This window comes from Haliaeetus albicilla, chromosome 10, assembly GCF_947461875.1.
Source record: "Haliaeetus albicilla chromosome 10, bHalAlb1.1, whole genome shotgun sequence".
Taxonomy (NCBI): Eukaryota; Metazoa; Chordata; class Aves; order Accipitriformes; family Accipitridae; genus Haliaeetus; species Haliaeetus albicilla.
Window position 1 is genome coordinate 2,894,507 of NC_091492.1, and position 13,741 is coordinate 2,908,247.

Here is a 13,741-nt window from a genome sequence, read left to right on the forward strand (position 1 = left end):
TGCTGCCGCCCCGGGGTCGGGGACCCCATCCCTCCTGGAAAAGGGGTGACACTGAGGGACCACGTGCACCTTTTAAAGAACATCTGAGTCATGTCCACCCTGACGCGCGCAGCGCTCCCAACGCCCTCGGTGCATAGAGCAGCCGCCACATCAGGCCTATAAATAAATAAAATATAACGAGGCCCTGCTGTCTTCTGGAAACCCCTGAAAAAAGCCCCGTAGAGCCAGTTCTCCCAAGGTATCGTGTTCCCCGCTTTGTGTGTCACCTCCCACCCCCCCCAACCCCCCCTTGCTTCTTTATTGCTGGAGCCATCTGCGTGGAAACTGGATCCAGGTCCCCGAAGAGCCCTCCTGCCCCCTGCCCGCGCTCCAGCTGATGTCACACAATCTGTTTGATCTCACGGCCAGTTGCCGGGGAGCACCAGACGCCGTCACCCGCTGTCCGGGTGGGAGATGACATCAAGGGCCGGTCAACCCCAAGGGGGACGAGACAAGGGGTGCCCCGAGGGCCAGGACCCTGCTCGTACCCCTGGGGGTGATGAGGAGGGGGGAACGATGCGGCTTCTCCGCATCCGTCCGGTGTCCCGGTGCGTGGCTCGGGCGTTCGGCCCGCGGTCCCGGCTGTCCCTCTGTCCCTGCGTCCCGTTGCAGTCACCGGCCTTGTCTCTTTGGGTTTGATCCTGCACAGCACCCTCCTTCAGCAGGACAGGCTCAGGGCTTTGCAAGGACAGGACCGGGGACGTTGCAGTGACTTGCCATGAACTCAAACTCAACAGTTCCGCCGGGTGCAGGCTTCCTCCTAAAACGACTGCTTGAAAAATATCCTTACAGCTGCTAATATATATTTTTTTTATCGGGAGAGCCGTGCCGAGCCGGTGGGTATGCTGACTAGATGCTCGGGCGGTTAATAAGTCAGGTTTAATTGTGGCTGGACCTCGGTACAGTTTGCACTTCCGCGGTGCCTATTGTCCAAGGACAGCAAAGTGCTTTACAAGCATTAAATCTTATCGCAGGCTGCAAGGCAGGTAAGGATATACCGGGATTATTGCATGCGTCACTGAAACGCGGCCAACTCCGGCTGGGAACACATCAGCTATTTACCAGTGAGTGGCAAAGCGATGCAGCATTTTAGGACCGAGCGGGAAATAGAATCTGGTATTGAACTGGAACAGCAGCAGGACTTTTAAAATGTGAAATAAATTACCGGGGCTGATCGGTGGTCGGGACACTGAGTTAATGGCCGGTGGGCAGCGTTCGTAAAGGGCAGGGAGGGGGCCGGTGCTTTCGGTAAAGGGCTGTGGGAGCCGTCCCGCCGGCGTGAAGGAGGCCACGGTGCTTTTCCACGCTGCTTTGGGGAGGGGGAGCTGCACAAAGGGTTCGCGGCGTGGGGAGGGGGCAGGCGGCTGAGACAGCCGGGATGGAGGGGGAGGGAACGACGGGTGCGGGCCGGGGGGGGGGGGGGGGGGTCGCTGCTGCGCGAATCCCCGCGTGGGGCCGCTCCTAAACCCCCTCGGTGGGGGGCGTTTGTAAATAAACCCCCCCCTTCCCCTCCCTGGGGGTCCCTTTGCACCCCCCGCAGCTCCGAGCCGGGCTAGGAAGGGGGGGGGGGGGCGGCAGCAGAGGCTCGTTCCTCCCCCCCCCTCCCTCCCGGCTCCCCCCGTGGCGGGCAGGTCGCGGAGGGTGGGGGGGGGAACCGGGGAGGAGCCGGGCCGGGGGCGCCGGGGCCGGGAGGCGGCCGGCAGCCGCCCTTCCTCCGCGCCGCCAGCGGGACCCAAACTTTCGCACCGAACTTTTATTCCGGGTTTTATTTTTTTTTTTTTCTTGGCTGTTGGTTGGGGATATTTTTTGTTGTTGTTGTTGTAGTGGGGTTGGGTTTTTTTTTTGGTTGGGTGGTTTTTTTTATTTTTTTTTTTTTCCCTCTCGTTGCCTTCTCCGCGGCGGGAGGAGGCGGGCGGGAGACGGCGGCGGCGGGGGGGGGGGAGGTGTGGGGTGTAAGGGGGGGGGTTGGTGGTGGAAGAGAACGCTCCGCAAACCCGCCCCCCGAGCCTGCGTGTCCGGCGGAGCCGCGGGATGAGCCGGGGGCGGCGATGAGCGCGGCGGGGCCGGGGGCGGCGGCGGCGGCGGCGGGGCCGCTCTCCCGCAAGCAGCGGCTGATGGCCGCGCTGGCGGCCGGCGAAACGACGGTGGCGGGCGGTCCCGGGGTTCCTCAACCCCCGGCGGCTCCTCTTTGCTGTTTCATCTGCGGCGGCGGCATCAGCCGCGGCAAAGAACTAAAGCTTCAAGTGCGACCCCCCCGCGACCACCGACCCTTCTTCCCTTTCCTCCAACACCAGGAACCGGCTCCCGGAGCCCGCGCCGTCTCGGCGGAGGGTTGCGCTTTGGTCTGCGCCGTCTGCCGCTGTTTTTTGGGCGAGCAGTGGGACTCCTTCGAGCGCAGCCGCACGCCGGTGGAGAAGCGCATGTACTGGCTCAAGCGGCCCCATCAGTGCGAAGCGGCGGCGGCGGCGGCGGCGGCGGCGGGGGGGGGCGGCGGCGGCGGAGGGGCGGGGGGGGGAACCGGGTTGCGGCGGGGGGCGACGGGCTGGGACCCCGCCGCGCCGCCGCGCCGCCCCGCCGGCCGGGAGGAGGAGGAGGAGGAGGAGGAGGAGGAGGAGGAAGAGGAGGAGGAGGAGGAGGAGGAAGGGCCGGCAGCCGGTTCCGACCTCTCGGAGCTTTCCGACGCCGAGCCCCTCTCGGAGCCCGAGGGGGCGGGAGGCGCGACGCGGACCCCCCCGGCGGTGGCGGTGGCGGCGGTGGCGGGCAAGCGGGGGCCGCCCTGCTGTTCCTCGGAGGACAGCGAGATCAACATCACCAGCGAGGAGGAGGAGGAGGAGGAGGACGAGGAGGAGGAGGACGAAGAGGAAGGCGCCCAACGGCCCGCTTGGGCGTCGGGCACCGCCTGCTACATCTGCGGCAGCCCCTTGTCGCCCACCGCCCAGCACCGCGTCCACGTGCAGAAGCAGGAGAAGACCTCGCCGTCACCCTTCTTCCCCTTCCTCTGGCTGCACAGCCCCCCGCCGGGCGCCCAGCCCCTCTCGCCCGCCGGCAGCACCCTGGTGTGCCCCTGCTGCTTCGCCTCCCTCATGCAGCAGTGGCAAAGCTTCGAGTTGGCCAACGTGCCCGTGCTGCAGCGGCTCTACGTGGTGCCCCTCAACGCCGCTGCCATGCCCGCCAAGGGCCGGCGAGGGCTGAAGGAGGACGGGACGGGCGCCCCGCCGGCGCCCGAGGCTTGCTACCTCTGCGGGGAGGAATGCGGCAAGGAGGCGAGGCCGGTGGCGGCCAAGATCACCAACGGCAACGCGAAGAGCACCATGCATTTCCCCTTCCTCAGCCTCCTGCCTTGCCCGCCCGGCGCCAAGGGGCTGAACAAGCACTGGGAGGTGAGCAGCTGCCGCAAGTGCTTCGGGGTCTTGCAGGACCTGTGGGCCATGTACAGGGCCTGCCACAACGAGGAGCTCATCGCCTCGGTGCAGAGCTTCTTGGGGAGGTACCACCAGGTCTTCTCCGCCGGCGACCCCGCCGGCCTCGCCGGCCACCCCGCCGTCAAGCCCGGTCCCACCTCCGTCTGCTACATCTGCGGGGCCGAGCTGGGAGCCGGCAAAGAGTTCCAGCTCAACGTCAACCCGCCGGGGCGATTTGGGGAGAAGGAGCCCTTTTTCCCCTTCCTGACGGTCTACCCGCCCGCCCCGCGGGCCAGACCGGCCGACTCCACCGGGCTGGTGGCCACCTGCGTCCTCTGCTACCACGACCTGCTGGGGCAGTGGCTGCAGCACGAGGGCAGGAACTCCCACCACCCCAGCAGCGCCTGGTCCCGGCAATACAAAGTGGAGACCTTCGTCTGCTTCTTCTGCCGGCAGGAGAAGAAGCGATGCCTTGGATTAAAAGCGGTTCAAGTGGCCAGGCTCCCCGTCTTCCTCTACACCCTCCGCGTGGCCAACAGCTTGCTGGTGGATGACGGGAAGCAGCTGACCATCGGCGCTTGTGCCGAGTGCGGTGCCGTGGTCCTGGCCGGCAAGAGCATGACCCCGCCGGAGCTGCTGGCGGCGGCACCCCCGGCTCTCCTCCCCAAGGTAAGGCGGTTGGCCCGGACCCCCTCCCTCCCCTCCCGGCGTTTCCCGGCTCTGGCATCGAGGAGGAGGTGGAGCGGTGACATAGATGGATGCTCTCCATTCGGGTCTGGTCCCTGGGGGCGAACGCTAATGGATGGGGTGCCTTTAGCAATGAACTTTTGGAGCTGTCAAGCTGCGAAGGAACAGATAAAAATCCTTCCAAGAGGTGGGGAGAGCCAAGACCCGTCCTGTTGCAGAAGCGCGTATCTGTGTTACTGGCGCCCGCTCGCTCGCAGCCCCGTGCGAGGGAGGCGGGGGCCAGCATGGAGCAAATTCTGAGCCCCTACCGCTCGCCGTCGAGGGTGAGCAGAGGTGCCGGAGGGGAGGGAGGGCTGGCCAGCCTGCCCTCCGCGGCAGCATCCTCGGGCAGCTCGAAGGAACGCCTGGCCTCCGCCGCCGTAGGACCCTTCCCAAGTTATCTCCGGTTTTATAAGGTGCCTTAATCGAAGGGTTTCCCCTCGGAGAAACCCCAGCCCTTTCCGCAGGCCGGGGGCTGATGTGCAGGCTCGGGGCTGGGTGCCCCTCACCTGGTTATCCTGCAGCGAGGGACCCCCCAGGCAGCATCCCCCACCCCTCCAGCCCCCCATGCCCCCCCAAGCCGTCGCGACAGAGCCCTGCAGCCCTGAAGGGTGTCACGGGTGTCATCGCCCGGGTGCTGCCAGTTTCCCTGGTTACTCTTCTCTGCACCTCCTGCCAGGGTTACGCGGCGTGCTTCGGGGGCATCATCTAGCAAGCGGCGTGGCAGAGCAAAGGTTTACTAGTCGCAAGCTTGCTTTTCTTGTGGGCTGGGGAAATAACTGCTTTTATCCCCAAATTTCCAGCTTGCGGGAGCGTGCTGGAGAGCCGCTGCGCTGTATCTGCAAACCAGGCCCCAGGCCAGGCTCTGTAAAATGCCAGCATCCTAAATCCCCGAGTTCGTTTTCAAAGCCTTTCGGCTCTGTTCGTAGCCAGAACCCTGCGGCTCTGCGAAGCGCTGGCATTTTCTTTAGAAATGTAAACCAGCCCTTCCAAGACAGCGCTCCTTTTCTCTCCGGTCGCTCTCCCTTGGCTGGTTACAAATATAATTTTCCATTCAGCCGTGCCGGCTCCCAAGCTGGGGGGGACGCTGCTTGGAAAGCCACCGGGCAGGAGCTGCATGCACCGGAGGGTCGGTGCGCGGTGTCGGTGCGGAGCGTGCCAGGGTGGCACGGGAGGTCAGGTTGGCACCGGTGATGGGAGTCCTCCAGCAGCCATTGCTTTCGAGCGGTTTTCCCCAGGCTCCATCGTCCCGAGCCGGACAGTCCTGACATCATTGCAGGTCATTTGTGGATGCAGATGATTGATTTTCAGGCTTGCCCACGTGGGAGTCTGCTTCCAGCCAAAAGAACTTGCTGTGCGCCGAGGGGTCTGAGATGGTGGAGACTTTCTGGATGTCGGAGCTGGTGCGGGGCTGCACGGGTGGCGATGCCCACGTGGTCACGGCCACGCTGCCTTGTCTGTCTGTCCCCTGGTCCGTTGGCATTTTGCAAGGTGCTGGAGCCTTTGCTGGTTGGTGACCGTGGAGAGCTTGGGAGCCGGGCGAGCATCCCGCGGTGCTAACCTGGGGGGTGATGCTCCAGCAGAGCCTGGGTGGGTGCAGCTGGTGGGGGGGGCGGCGTCCGCGTGTCCCCAGCTGGTGTTTCACGCCTCTGCCCAGTTAGTGTCCCCAAGCCACGTCACGGGGACATTATGGGCAGCAATTCCGTCCCAGCTTGGATGCCGGCGTTGGGTGCTCAGGCGTGCTTCGCGTGGGGTTTCTTGGTGACCCCCCCCGGAACCCGGTGTTTCTCAGGCACTCCAGTCCTCGTCCCCGCTGGCCCCAGCCCCAAACTCCCACTTGGGCTCCTGCCTGCAACCCCGTCTCTCTGGCCCGAGTGGCTCTGAAAAGCTTTTGTGTAGGGCTATGAAAGGCGGAGGGGGAGGAGGAGGAGGACGCAGAGGGTGTCCCAGGGAAGGGATGCTATTCAGTTCTTCCCTCTTGTTCCTGGGTTTGCTAATGAGCTAATTAAGGGGCTGCTACAACGGGCAGGGTGGCAGGAGGCAAGACAGAGCTGCCTGGGGAGGGCACGGCCGGTCCAGGGGCTGTTTTGCTTTGCCAGGCTCTGCCGTGTCCTGGTGCTGACTCTCTGGCTGGCCAGAAGGTCCTCTCGCCTTTTCCCTCCCTGTCTCCACATGCTTTCCGTCAGGCTGAGACCTCACAGATGTCAAGGTTATTTAAAACATGACTAATTTAACTGTCCCCTCCCTCAGTCAAACTTGCTGCTGAAAGTCACCCCGGACAAGCCTTTCACTCTTGTGTGACACCCAGGTCCCCATTCAGATGGGACCAGGCAGGAGGGAACGAGCCCGAGGGCTTAAAACCATCTCCCCGTTCCTCCTCGCAGCTCTGCAACTTCATTTTTGGAATGCACGTGCTTTTTCACATGCCCAGCATTGACACCCCCCTGCACGTTGAGCTGGTGGTTTGCTACTGTCCTGCCTGCAGGTAGTTGACCCAGATGGCTCAAAGTTTGAGGCACTGGGTAAATACACCAAATACCACCAGACAGCCCCACATTCCCCTCTCTTAGCAGGGCAGCAAGAGCAGGATGGAGCTCAGGTCCTCTCTATAACAGCCTGGAGGTGCTAACGAGGGAACCCCATGTCTGAGGCTCGTCAGGAGGGGTGAGGCTCAGGTATTTTGGGTGGGGTTGGTGCTTCTGCTGCTGGTTTGGTGTTGGGGAGCAGCGGGGCAGGTGATGGTCTATGGAGGTGTGGTGGTCCCTGTGGTCCTACCTGCTGCGGGAGGGACTCCTGGAGGTAAGCTCTGTCTGGCAGAGGGGCTGCTGCAGAAACCTTGCTCTTGTTGGCTTGTGTGGAGCGGGTTTGGGTTCTCCCACCAAGAAAAAACGGCAATGCTGAGCGTTGGTAAGAGTACCCCGGCATAGGTGTCCTTTGGCTTGTCACCCCTGGTCCCCTCCAAGGTGTGCAGATATGCGCCGTGAGAATGCATCTTCTTTCCAGTTGTGCCCCTTGCAAGGGAGACCTGTGCAGATCTCCGCGCCCATCGGTGCAGGGCTCTTGAGTTTAGGGTGGCTGCTGCCACCAGGTATGATGTCTCATCCTCCTGATCCGGAAAAACCGCCTGGGCATCCCACCGCCGAGCCCCCGCTGCCGGCCGGGAGGAGCCGGTTCCCCGGGGTGCTGCGGGATGGGCAGCGGCTGCCAGCGGAGCAGGTGTTGAGGCCGATTGCTTTGAATAAACCATAAAAGGCCCAGGCTTGGCCGGTGTCCAGCGGCGATGCTGACCCGCATCCCCTGGCCGTGCCTGCTGAAGAGGCCTCCGAAGCTGCCCCTCGAGCCCTCCTGCCCTCTCTAAAGGGGCAAAGTGCTGCCTCGCCGGCGCTGCCGGGTCAAGGGCTGCTTGTGCTCGACCCGGCTGGCGTTTTCTGCGCTTGCTCCCATCCTTTCTCTCTGCTGGCACTGGGAAAAGCTTCCCCTGCCTTTCCGACTCTCCCAGTCTTCACCTGCCACTGCTCTCTCGCTGCAGTTGTGTACCTGTAAAAGTGAGCTCCGTGGGTTTGTTCAGGTTTTTTTTCCCTGCATGCAACTTTTTTGCAAAAAACACATTCAGGTTTCTGGAAAGCTCTCAAATCCCACCGTAACTCGAGCAAAGCTGTTCAGGTTTGCTTTGGGTGCTGCCCGGCACCATGCAAAATTTGTAGCTGGTGCCATCCCGCTCCTTGGGAGCACCCGGAGCTCGCTGCCGTCTCTCCAGCCTTGTCCTCAGGCCGGTTTCTGAGCATTGCATCTGGTGTTTTCCATGTCCTGTTCCCGCTTTGCAGGGAACACCTGGCTCTTGTTGCGTGGGGCTGTATCTGACAGGGCACGGTCAGACTTACGGGGCCGAGTTTGCTGCATTTATTGCTCGGCAGCGGTGGTGTTAGCTCAGCTGGGGATTTGGCCCCGTTTTTTCAGGTTGAGCTCCAAAGGTCATGCCGCATTTCCAAAACGCTACGTCAAGCTTACAGCTGTTGGTGGGCATTTTCTTTTTGGCTTTTGAAAAAGGTTTTGGGCAAACATCAAAGGGTCCTTGTGTTCTCAACTAAACCTTGTCCCACTGATGCTGAGCAGCAGCCGAACCTCCTGCGTGCCGTGAAAGCAAACCCAGGAGGTGGAGGGTGACACCTGACCCTCCTCCCACTTTGCACCGTGCCAAATTCCCGCTAAGGGTACGGATATTCGGGTGTATTGCAGCATGAGAAATAAGCCTGTGCAGGAAGGGTCCCAGGTCGTGGCCAGGCAGGTAGGACCTCTGCCTTGTTTGCATCTTTTATTAATTTTGGAGCAAACTAAAAACCTTCTGGTGACCGACAGTGTTTTGGGTGGTTGCACTGTCTCTGCCAAGCTGATGGCTCCTCCGTGTGTCCCCAGCCCAGGCTTCATGTGTGGGCTCCGGAGGGGTGACACGGGCTACATCGGGCTTCTGCTTGTCCCTTAAACGTCAGGGAGGAGCAGAACTGGTCTCGCTCAGCTCAGTTTTTTGGCTTCCAGCTCAGGTTGGCTTTGGTAGTTATACCTGTGCTTGTGCCAATTTTTGCCATCACTAATTCTAGCAGATACAGAGCAAAATCAGGCCAAGGTATTTTAAGCCACCTTTATTGGGATAAACCTGTTTTGTTTGCAGCATATGTCTATGTAAAGATGTATTTAGCGAGGCTCACCTTGCCTTTCAGCAAAGCAGCTTCCTCCGCAGCACTTGCTGCGGCTAACCCTGACCGGGTCTGGCATTTTGGGATGGGATCTCAATCCCAGCACGGAGGTGGCGATATAATCATGATATGACTTCACGTCTCGGGGCACGGCCTCCGGCGGGATCGTGTTCCCAGATGGCAAACAAAGAAACAACACGAGGAAAATGTGCCGCTTGCTTTTTCCTGCTGATGAGGTCAGGGCGGGTTTGGTATGTACCCAGCTGGGCTGGAAACCCGTGCCCCTCCGTCCCTCCTCATCCTCACCTGCCACTTAGGTTGTTTCAAAGCCACCCCGTGGGCTGGTGGCTCGTCCCCCTGGGGTCTCTGGCCGGGGGTGCACGTCCTTCAACCGCGGTGGTGGGGGGAACAGCAAAGGGGCCCTTTTGCTTTGGCCGGTCTGACCTTGCTGTACCAGCTGTCCAAAATACCAGGGCTCCCGCGCCGCTGCCAGCCGCCGTGTCCTCCAGACCTTGTGCTGACTCCACAGCTCACCAGCTGGCTGCTATATATTTATTTTTTACCACCCCCCCCCGCCCCTTGCCTTCTCTCTGCCTTTCCCAAAAGCAGCAGCGGAGGACCGGCAGCTCGAGAGCTGCCTCTCTTCTGCAGTTGCCTGCCAAAAACGCTGGCCCGAAATGTGTGCTGCCCAGGAAACCCTGCCTGTACCCCCCCAAATACCCCCCCACAGCTCCCCAGGGGAGAGGGACCGGCTCTGCTCTGGTCCCCTGCAGTGAAGATGCTTTCGCAACCGGTGGAGCATCTTGCAGCAGCAGCCTCCCTGTCTGCGCTTCGCGCGAAGCCGCGGCCAAGTCGGGAGATGGGGTAGAGGGACGGACGGCTCTGGCTGTTGCAGACGGACAAATGTTTTGTTCGGATACTTGGCCTTTCTCAGCCATCCGGGAAGCACGGTTGCAGAGGGCAGCCCGGGATGCTCTTTGGCCGCTTCCCAGCGAGGAGGAACGTCCCCGCAGCAGCAGCAGCATGGGTGCCTGGTTTTGCAGCTACGTTGGTAAAGGCAGGAGCTGGCTTTTCACCATCCTGTGCCCCACCGTGTGCCAGCTAGGTCCTGTGCCAACAGCCCCGCTGTCGCCGTCCTCGGGGGCTGAGCTGGGGCTGAGGAGATGTCTCCATCTCCCAAGCAGGTTTGGGGGACCTGTGAGGTTTTGGGGACCTCCTGGGCACAGGGCACAGCTGGTTTGCCAGGAGCCTGTTTGCACCTCGCTGGGTGCGATGGGTGCCTGCTGTGCCCTGGATATGTTCCTGTGCTGGGTGGTTTTTTTTTTTTGGGGGGGGGGACACCCTCTGTTTGCTCCCGGGGGGCACCTTTGGCACGGGGTGCTCCCTGGCTCCCCAGGAAGGGCTCTTGGCCAAACAGCTCCCACCGGTCCCATGCTGCTGGGCAGCATCTGGCCAGATGTTGCCCTTCCTCCCTGCAGCAAAGGGCCTGTGCCACATGCTGGCATCCTGGGCTTGAAGGGATGGGGTGGAAATGTCCTTCTGGTGCGTTGGGGAGCAGGGGGAAGACGCTGCCCTCCTTGGGGACTGCCAGGCTGGGACTTGGGGGGGTTCCTTGCAGGGGAAAATCCCAGAGGATGGTGGGGCGGGAGCATCCCGGTGCGCGAGGAGCAGGTTGGGAGCTTGAGAAGGAGCCACCGGAGCTTGGCCGGTGGTGGCAGGGCAGGCTCCCAGCCACGCTGGGCTTTCCTCTGCCGTGAGCAGCTGGCGATGGGAGACCTTCCAGCGGCGCAATCCTCTCGGGCCCCGGCCCAGGGCTCTGACAGCTCTGGGTCCCCCCCCCCCCCGCCACCAAGGCGGGTGGCAGCGATGCCTCGAGTGTGCCTTGGCTCCTCGCAGAGCCGGCGCGGTGTGTTGGCAGGTGCCAGCCTGGCTTTCGGGGATGCGATGCTTCTCCTTAACTCGCATCCCTGTTTGCAAAAAGGCATCGCTCCCAACCGTCAGAACCCGGTTCCCCTCACTCTGCCGTGAAGAGGATGCCGGAGTCCCGGTGCCAGCCCGGGGCCGCCGCGGGCAGGTCGCGGTTTGCTCCCGCTGCCGGGCGAGCAGCTGCTCCGGCATGGCACCGGCAGCCCTGCCGGCTTCTCCCCCCTTCGCCGGCCGCCCCGGCGCACGCGAGCCTTGCTGCGGTGTGGCTGGATAAACAGCCTCGTGCAGCTGGCCTGGCCTCGGAGTGACTTTTTTCCCCCCCCGGACCTTCAGTAGCAGAGCGGCGAGGAAGAGGATGGCTCCGTGAGGGAGTTTTGTCTGGGCTGGGAGGAGGACGCCATTACCTGGGTGCGCTTTGCAGCCTGGCATGAGTATGACGCTGCTTCTCCCTCTTTATTTTCCTTATTTTCCTCCCCCCGCTTCCACGCTAGTGCAAGTGCTGCCGGGCTTTAGTAGCTCTCGGGAGACTGAAGTCATCTGTTTACCCATGGAGCTGGCGTGCTCGGAGCAGCAGCTGCCCCGGCTTTCCTTCCCTAACCTGCTGGCCCCGCGGCGAGGTGCCTGTGCCGAGCGTGCCGCGACCCGCGCCGGCGCAGGGCGAGCACCGCGGCCGCCTCGCGTCGCACGCCGGCGGCACGTGCAAAACGGGGCTGGGGGTGTCCGTGCTGTCGTGCCCCTCCAGCCGGAGAAGTGCCAAGACGCCGCGTTTCGGTGCCTCTGTACGAGCACGGGGTGCCGGACGGGCCCTTTCTGGTTGCAGCAGGGACTTGCCGTGGGATTTACCGGGGATTATTCAAGCCCTTGCACGCAAATTTGGGAAATCGGTGTCTGGCCCGGTGCTGCCTCTTCCCGCCGGTATCCGGCAGGGCCGGCCGTGGCGTCGCCCGCCCCGGTACCCGGGGAGAGCCAGGTGCTGCTATGGCTGGTAGGAGTGAGCGATGGGGTGCTAGGTTTTGGGGCTGGTTTCGACCAGGAGTGCGTGGGGAGGGTCGCGGCACCCCCCCCCCGTGAGAGATGCGGAGGGTGACAGGAGGGCTCGCAGGGACTGGTTTGCACCCCATGCTCTCTCCCAGCTCCTCCCGGTGAATTTTTGGCTTCTAGTTGGGAGGTAAAACAAGGCTGAGACCCAGCTAGGGTGCAAGGGAGGGTCTTTAGGGGAGATGGGTGGTGGTGATGCTGCAGCCAGGAGCGTCCCCCCCTTTGCCGCAGGGACAGGCAGCTGCCTGCTGTGTCCGGAGGGCAGGAGCGTGGTACTGGTTTCCAGCCAGGGAGGATGCTGGGGCCAACTTAGCACAGAGCCCGGGCTGTTCCCGGGGCTGCCTGCCCCTCTGTGACCCCCCCTCGAGGCTGCATCCCAGCGTGCTGGCACCCGGTGTGTCCCCGGCATCTGCTGCTTTTGGGGCTGGGGACTTCCATCATGGGGGGGGTATCTCACCCCTCTGAGCCCCAGCCAGGGCTGGGTGCCTGTTCCTTCGGGACCCACGGCACAACCCTCCGTTGCAGCCCTGTGCAGGGTGGTTGACCCTCCAGAATGGTTTTAATCGTCCCCTCTGGCTTTGCCCCCCTTGGAAGGGGGGAGCGCATCAGTTGATGGCTCTGGGGGTGGCCACCGGTAGCCACCTCAGTCCCCGGGGAGCCAGACATGAGGATGCTGCGCTCGCTGGTAGGGACCTTGGAGCAATTTTGGTGACGGCCAAGGCGTCAGCCTCTTGCTCGGCGGTTTGCAGCCGCGGCGGAGCAGACAGACCCAGGGAGGGAGGGACGGACAGACGGACGGACAGCTGCGCGAGGCGTCTCGGGGGCCGCGCGTGGGGTGCGGGGCGAGCAGTGAATTGCCACCGTCACCTCCCATCTGCTTGCAGCATGTTTCTGGAAGAGGGCTGACTTCAGTCGGCCGTGAAGCTTTTCATCGAGTGATGATCAAGTGCTAGTGATTTCAGATATTACCCTGGCCAGGAATAAATATATATATATATGTATGTCTCCCACCCTCCCTCCTTGTCTTCGCTGCTAAAACAGCTGCATTTTCTTCTCTCCATCTCTCCCCCCTGGCTCCTCGGAGCAGGCAGCATGAGTTATCCCAAAGTGAAAACATGGCGAAGACAAGGCTCTTCAGTTTTCCCGGGAGGTAACCATGCCAAGGTCAACCCGGCACGGGGATGGAGCCCTGGCTGCCGCTGCCGCCCCGGTTTTTGGGTGCGGGTGGGCACCCCGGGGAGCCGGGGGGGGGGAAACCGCCTCTCCTGCCTGCAGACAGAGTCCAGATGCCCTGGCTGCGGCGTCTCTGGAGGGGGAGATGAATTCGCTCCTGCCGTCTTCTGTTTTCAGTCCAGAACATCTGCACAGTAACTGGGAAATCTGGGCTTTCTCCTGCTTCTCAGCCAGGTCCTGTCAGTCCTTTCCTCTTCCAAAAAGGGGTTTGGTGGTGGGTTGTTTTTTCTTTTTTTTTTTTCTTTTTCTTCCCCCTTCCCTCTGTTGCTTGTGCCCTGTAACCTGCTCCCTGCCATGTATCCTGTTGAGGCCGTGCCCGGATTTTACTCCATGCAGCTGCTGCAAAGCAGGGGCAGCTTTTGGGGGACCCCCTGTCTCAGCCACCCCCTGAGCAGCCGGTGGGGGATGTGGACTCCCCCGGGAGCAGGTTTTCCCGCGGGGCTGTCCCTGGGTGGGTTGCTGGTGGCATGGGGATGCACTTGGGGTCACACAAGCTGCTACATCGCTTATTTATTCCAGCTGTTTTTCCCTTGCTGATCCCCCCCCCCCCCATCCTTGTGCTCTCAGGCCTGATCCTGCACCCCCCCCTCCGAGCCTGGGCACTGCTAGCAGCGTGCTTGGGACCGTATAACCCTTTTTCTGCCCGTGGCTCCCTCCCAAGAACTTGCACTGGGAAGCATGCAGGGC

At 62.4% G+C, this 13,741-nt stretch overlaps 1 protein-coding gene across 2 annotated transcripts in view; it reads left to right on the forward strand.

The window, feature by feature from the left end:
- The first annotated feature begins 1,936 nt into the window (after positions 1 to 1,936).
- Positions 1,937 to 13,741, forward strand: part of GSE1 (Gse1 coiled-coil protein) — a 102,529-nt gene continuing 90,724 nt past the window's right edge. Inside the window, exon 1 of one of the 2 annotated variants that reach the window (XM_069793323.1) lies at positions 1,937 to 4,109. In XM_069793323.1, the coding sequence (XP_069649424.1) occupies positions 2,088 to 4,109 (2,022 nt within the window). In that variant the 5' untranslated portion in view covers positions 1,937 to 2,087. The remainder of the gene's footprint in view (positions 4,110 to 13,741) is intronic. The other variant, XM_069793324.1, reaches the window with a different exon arrangement.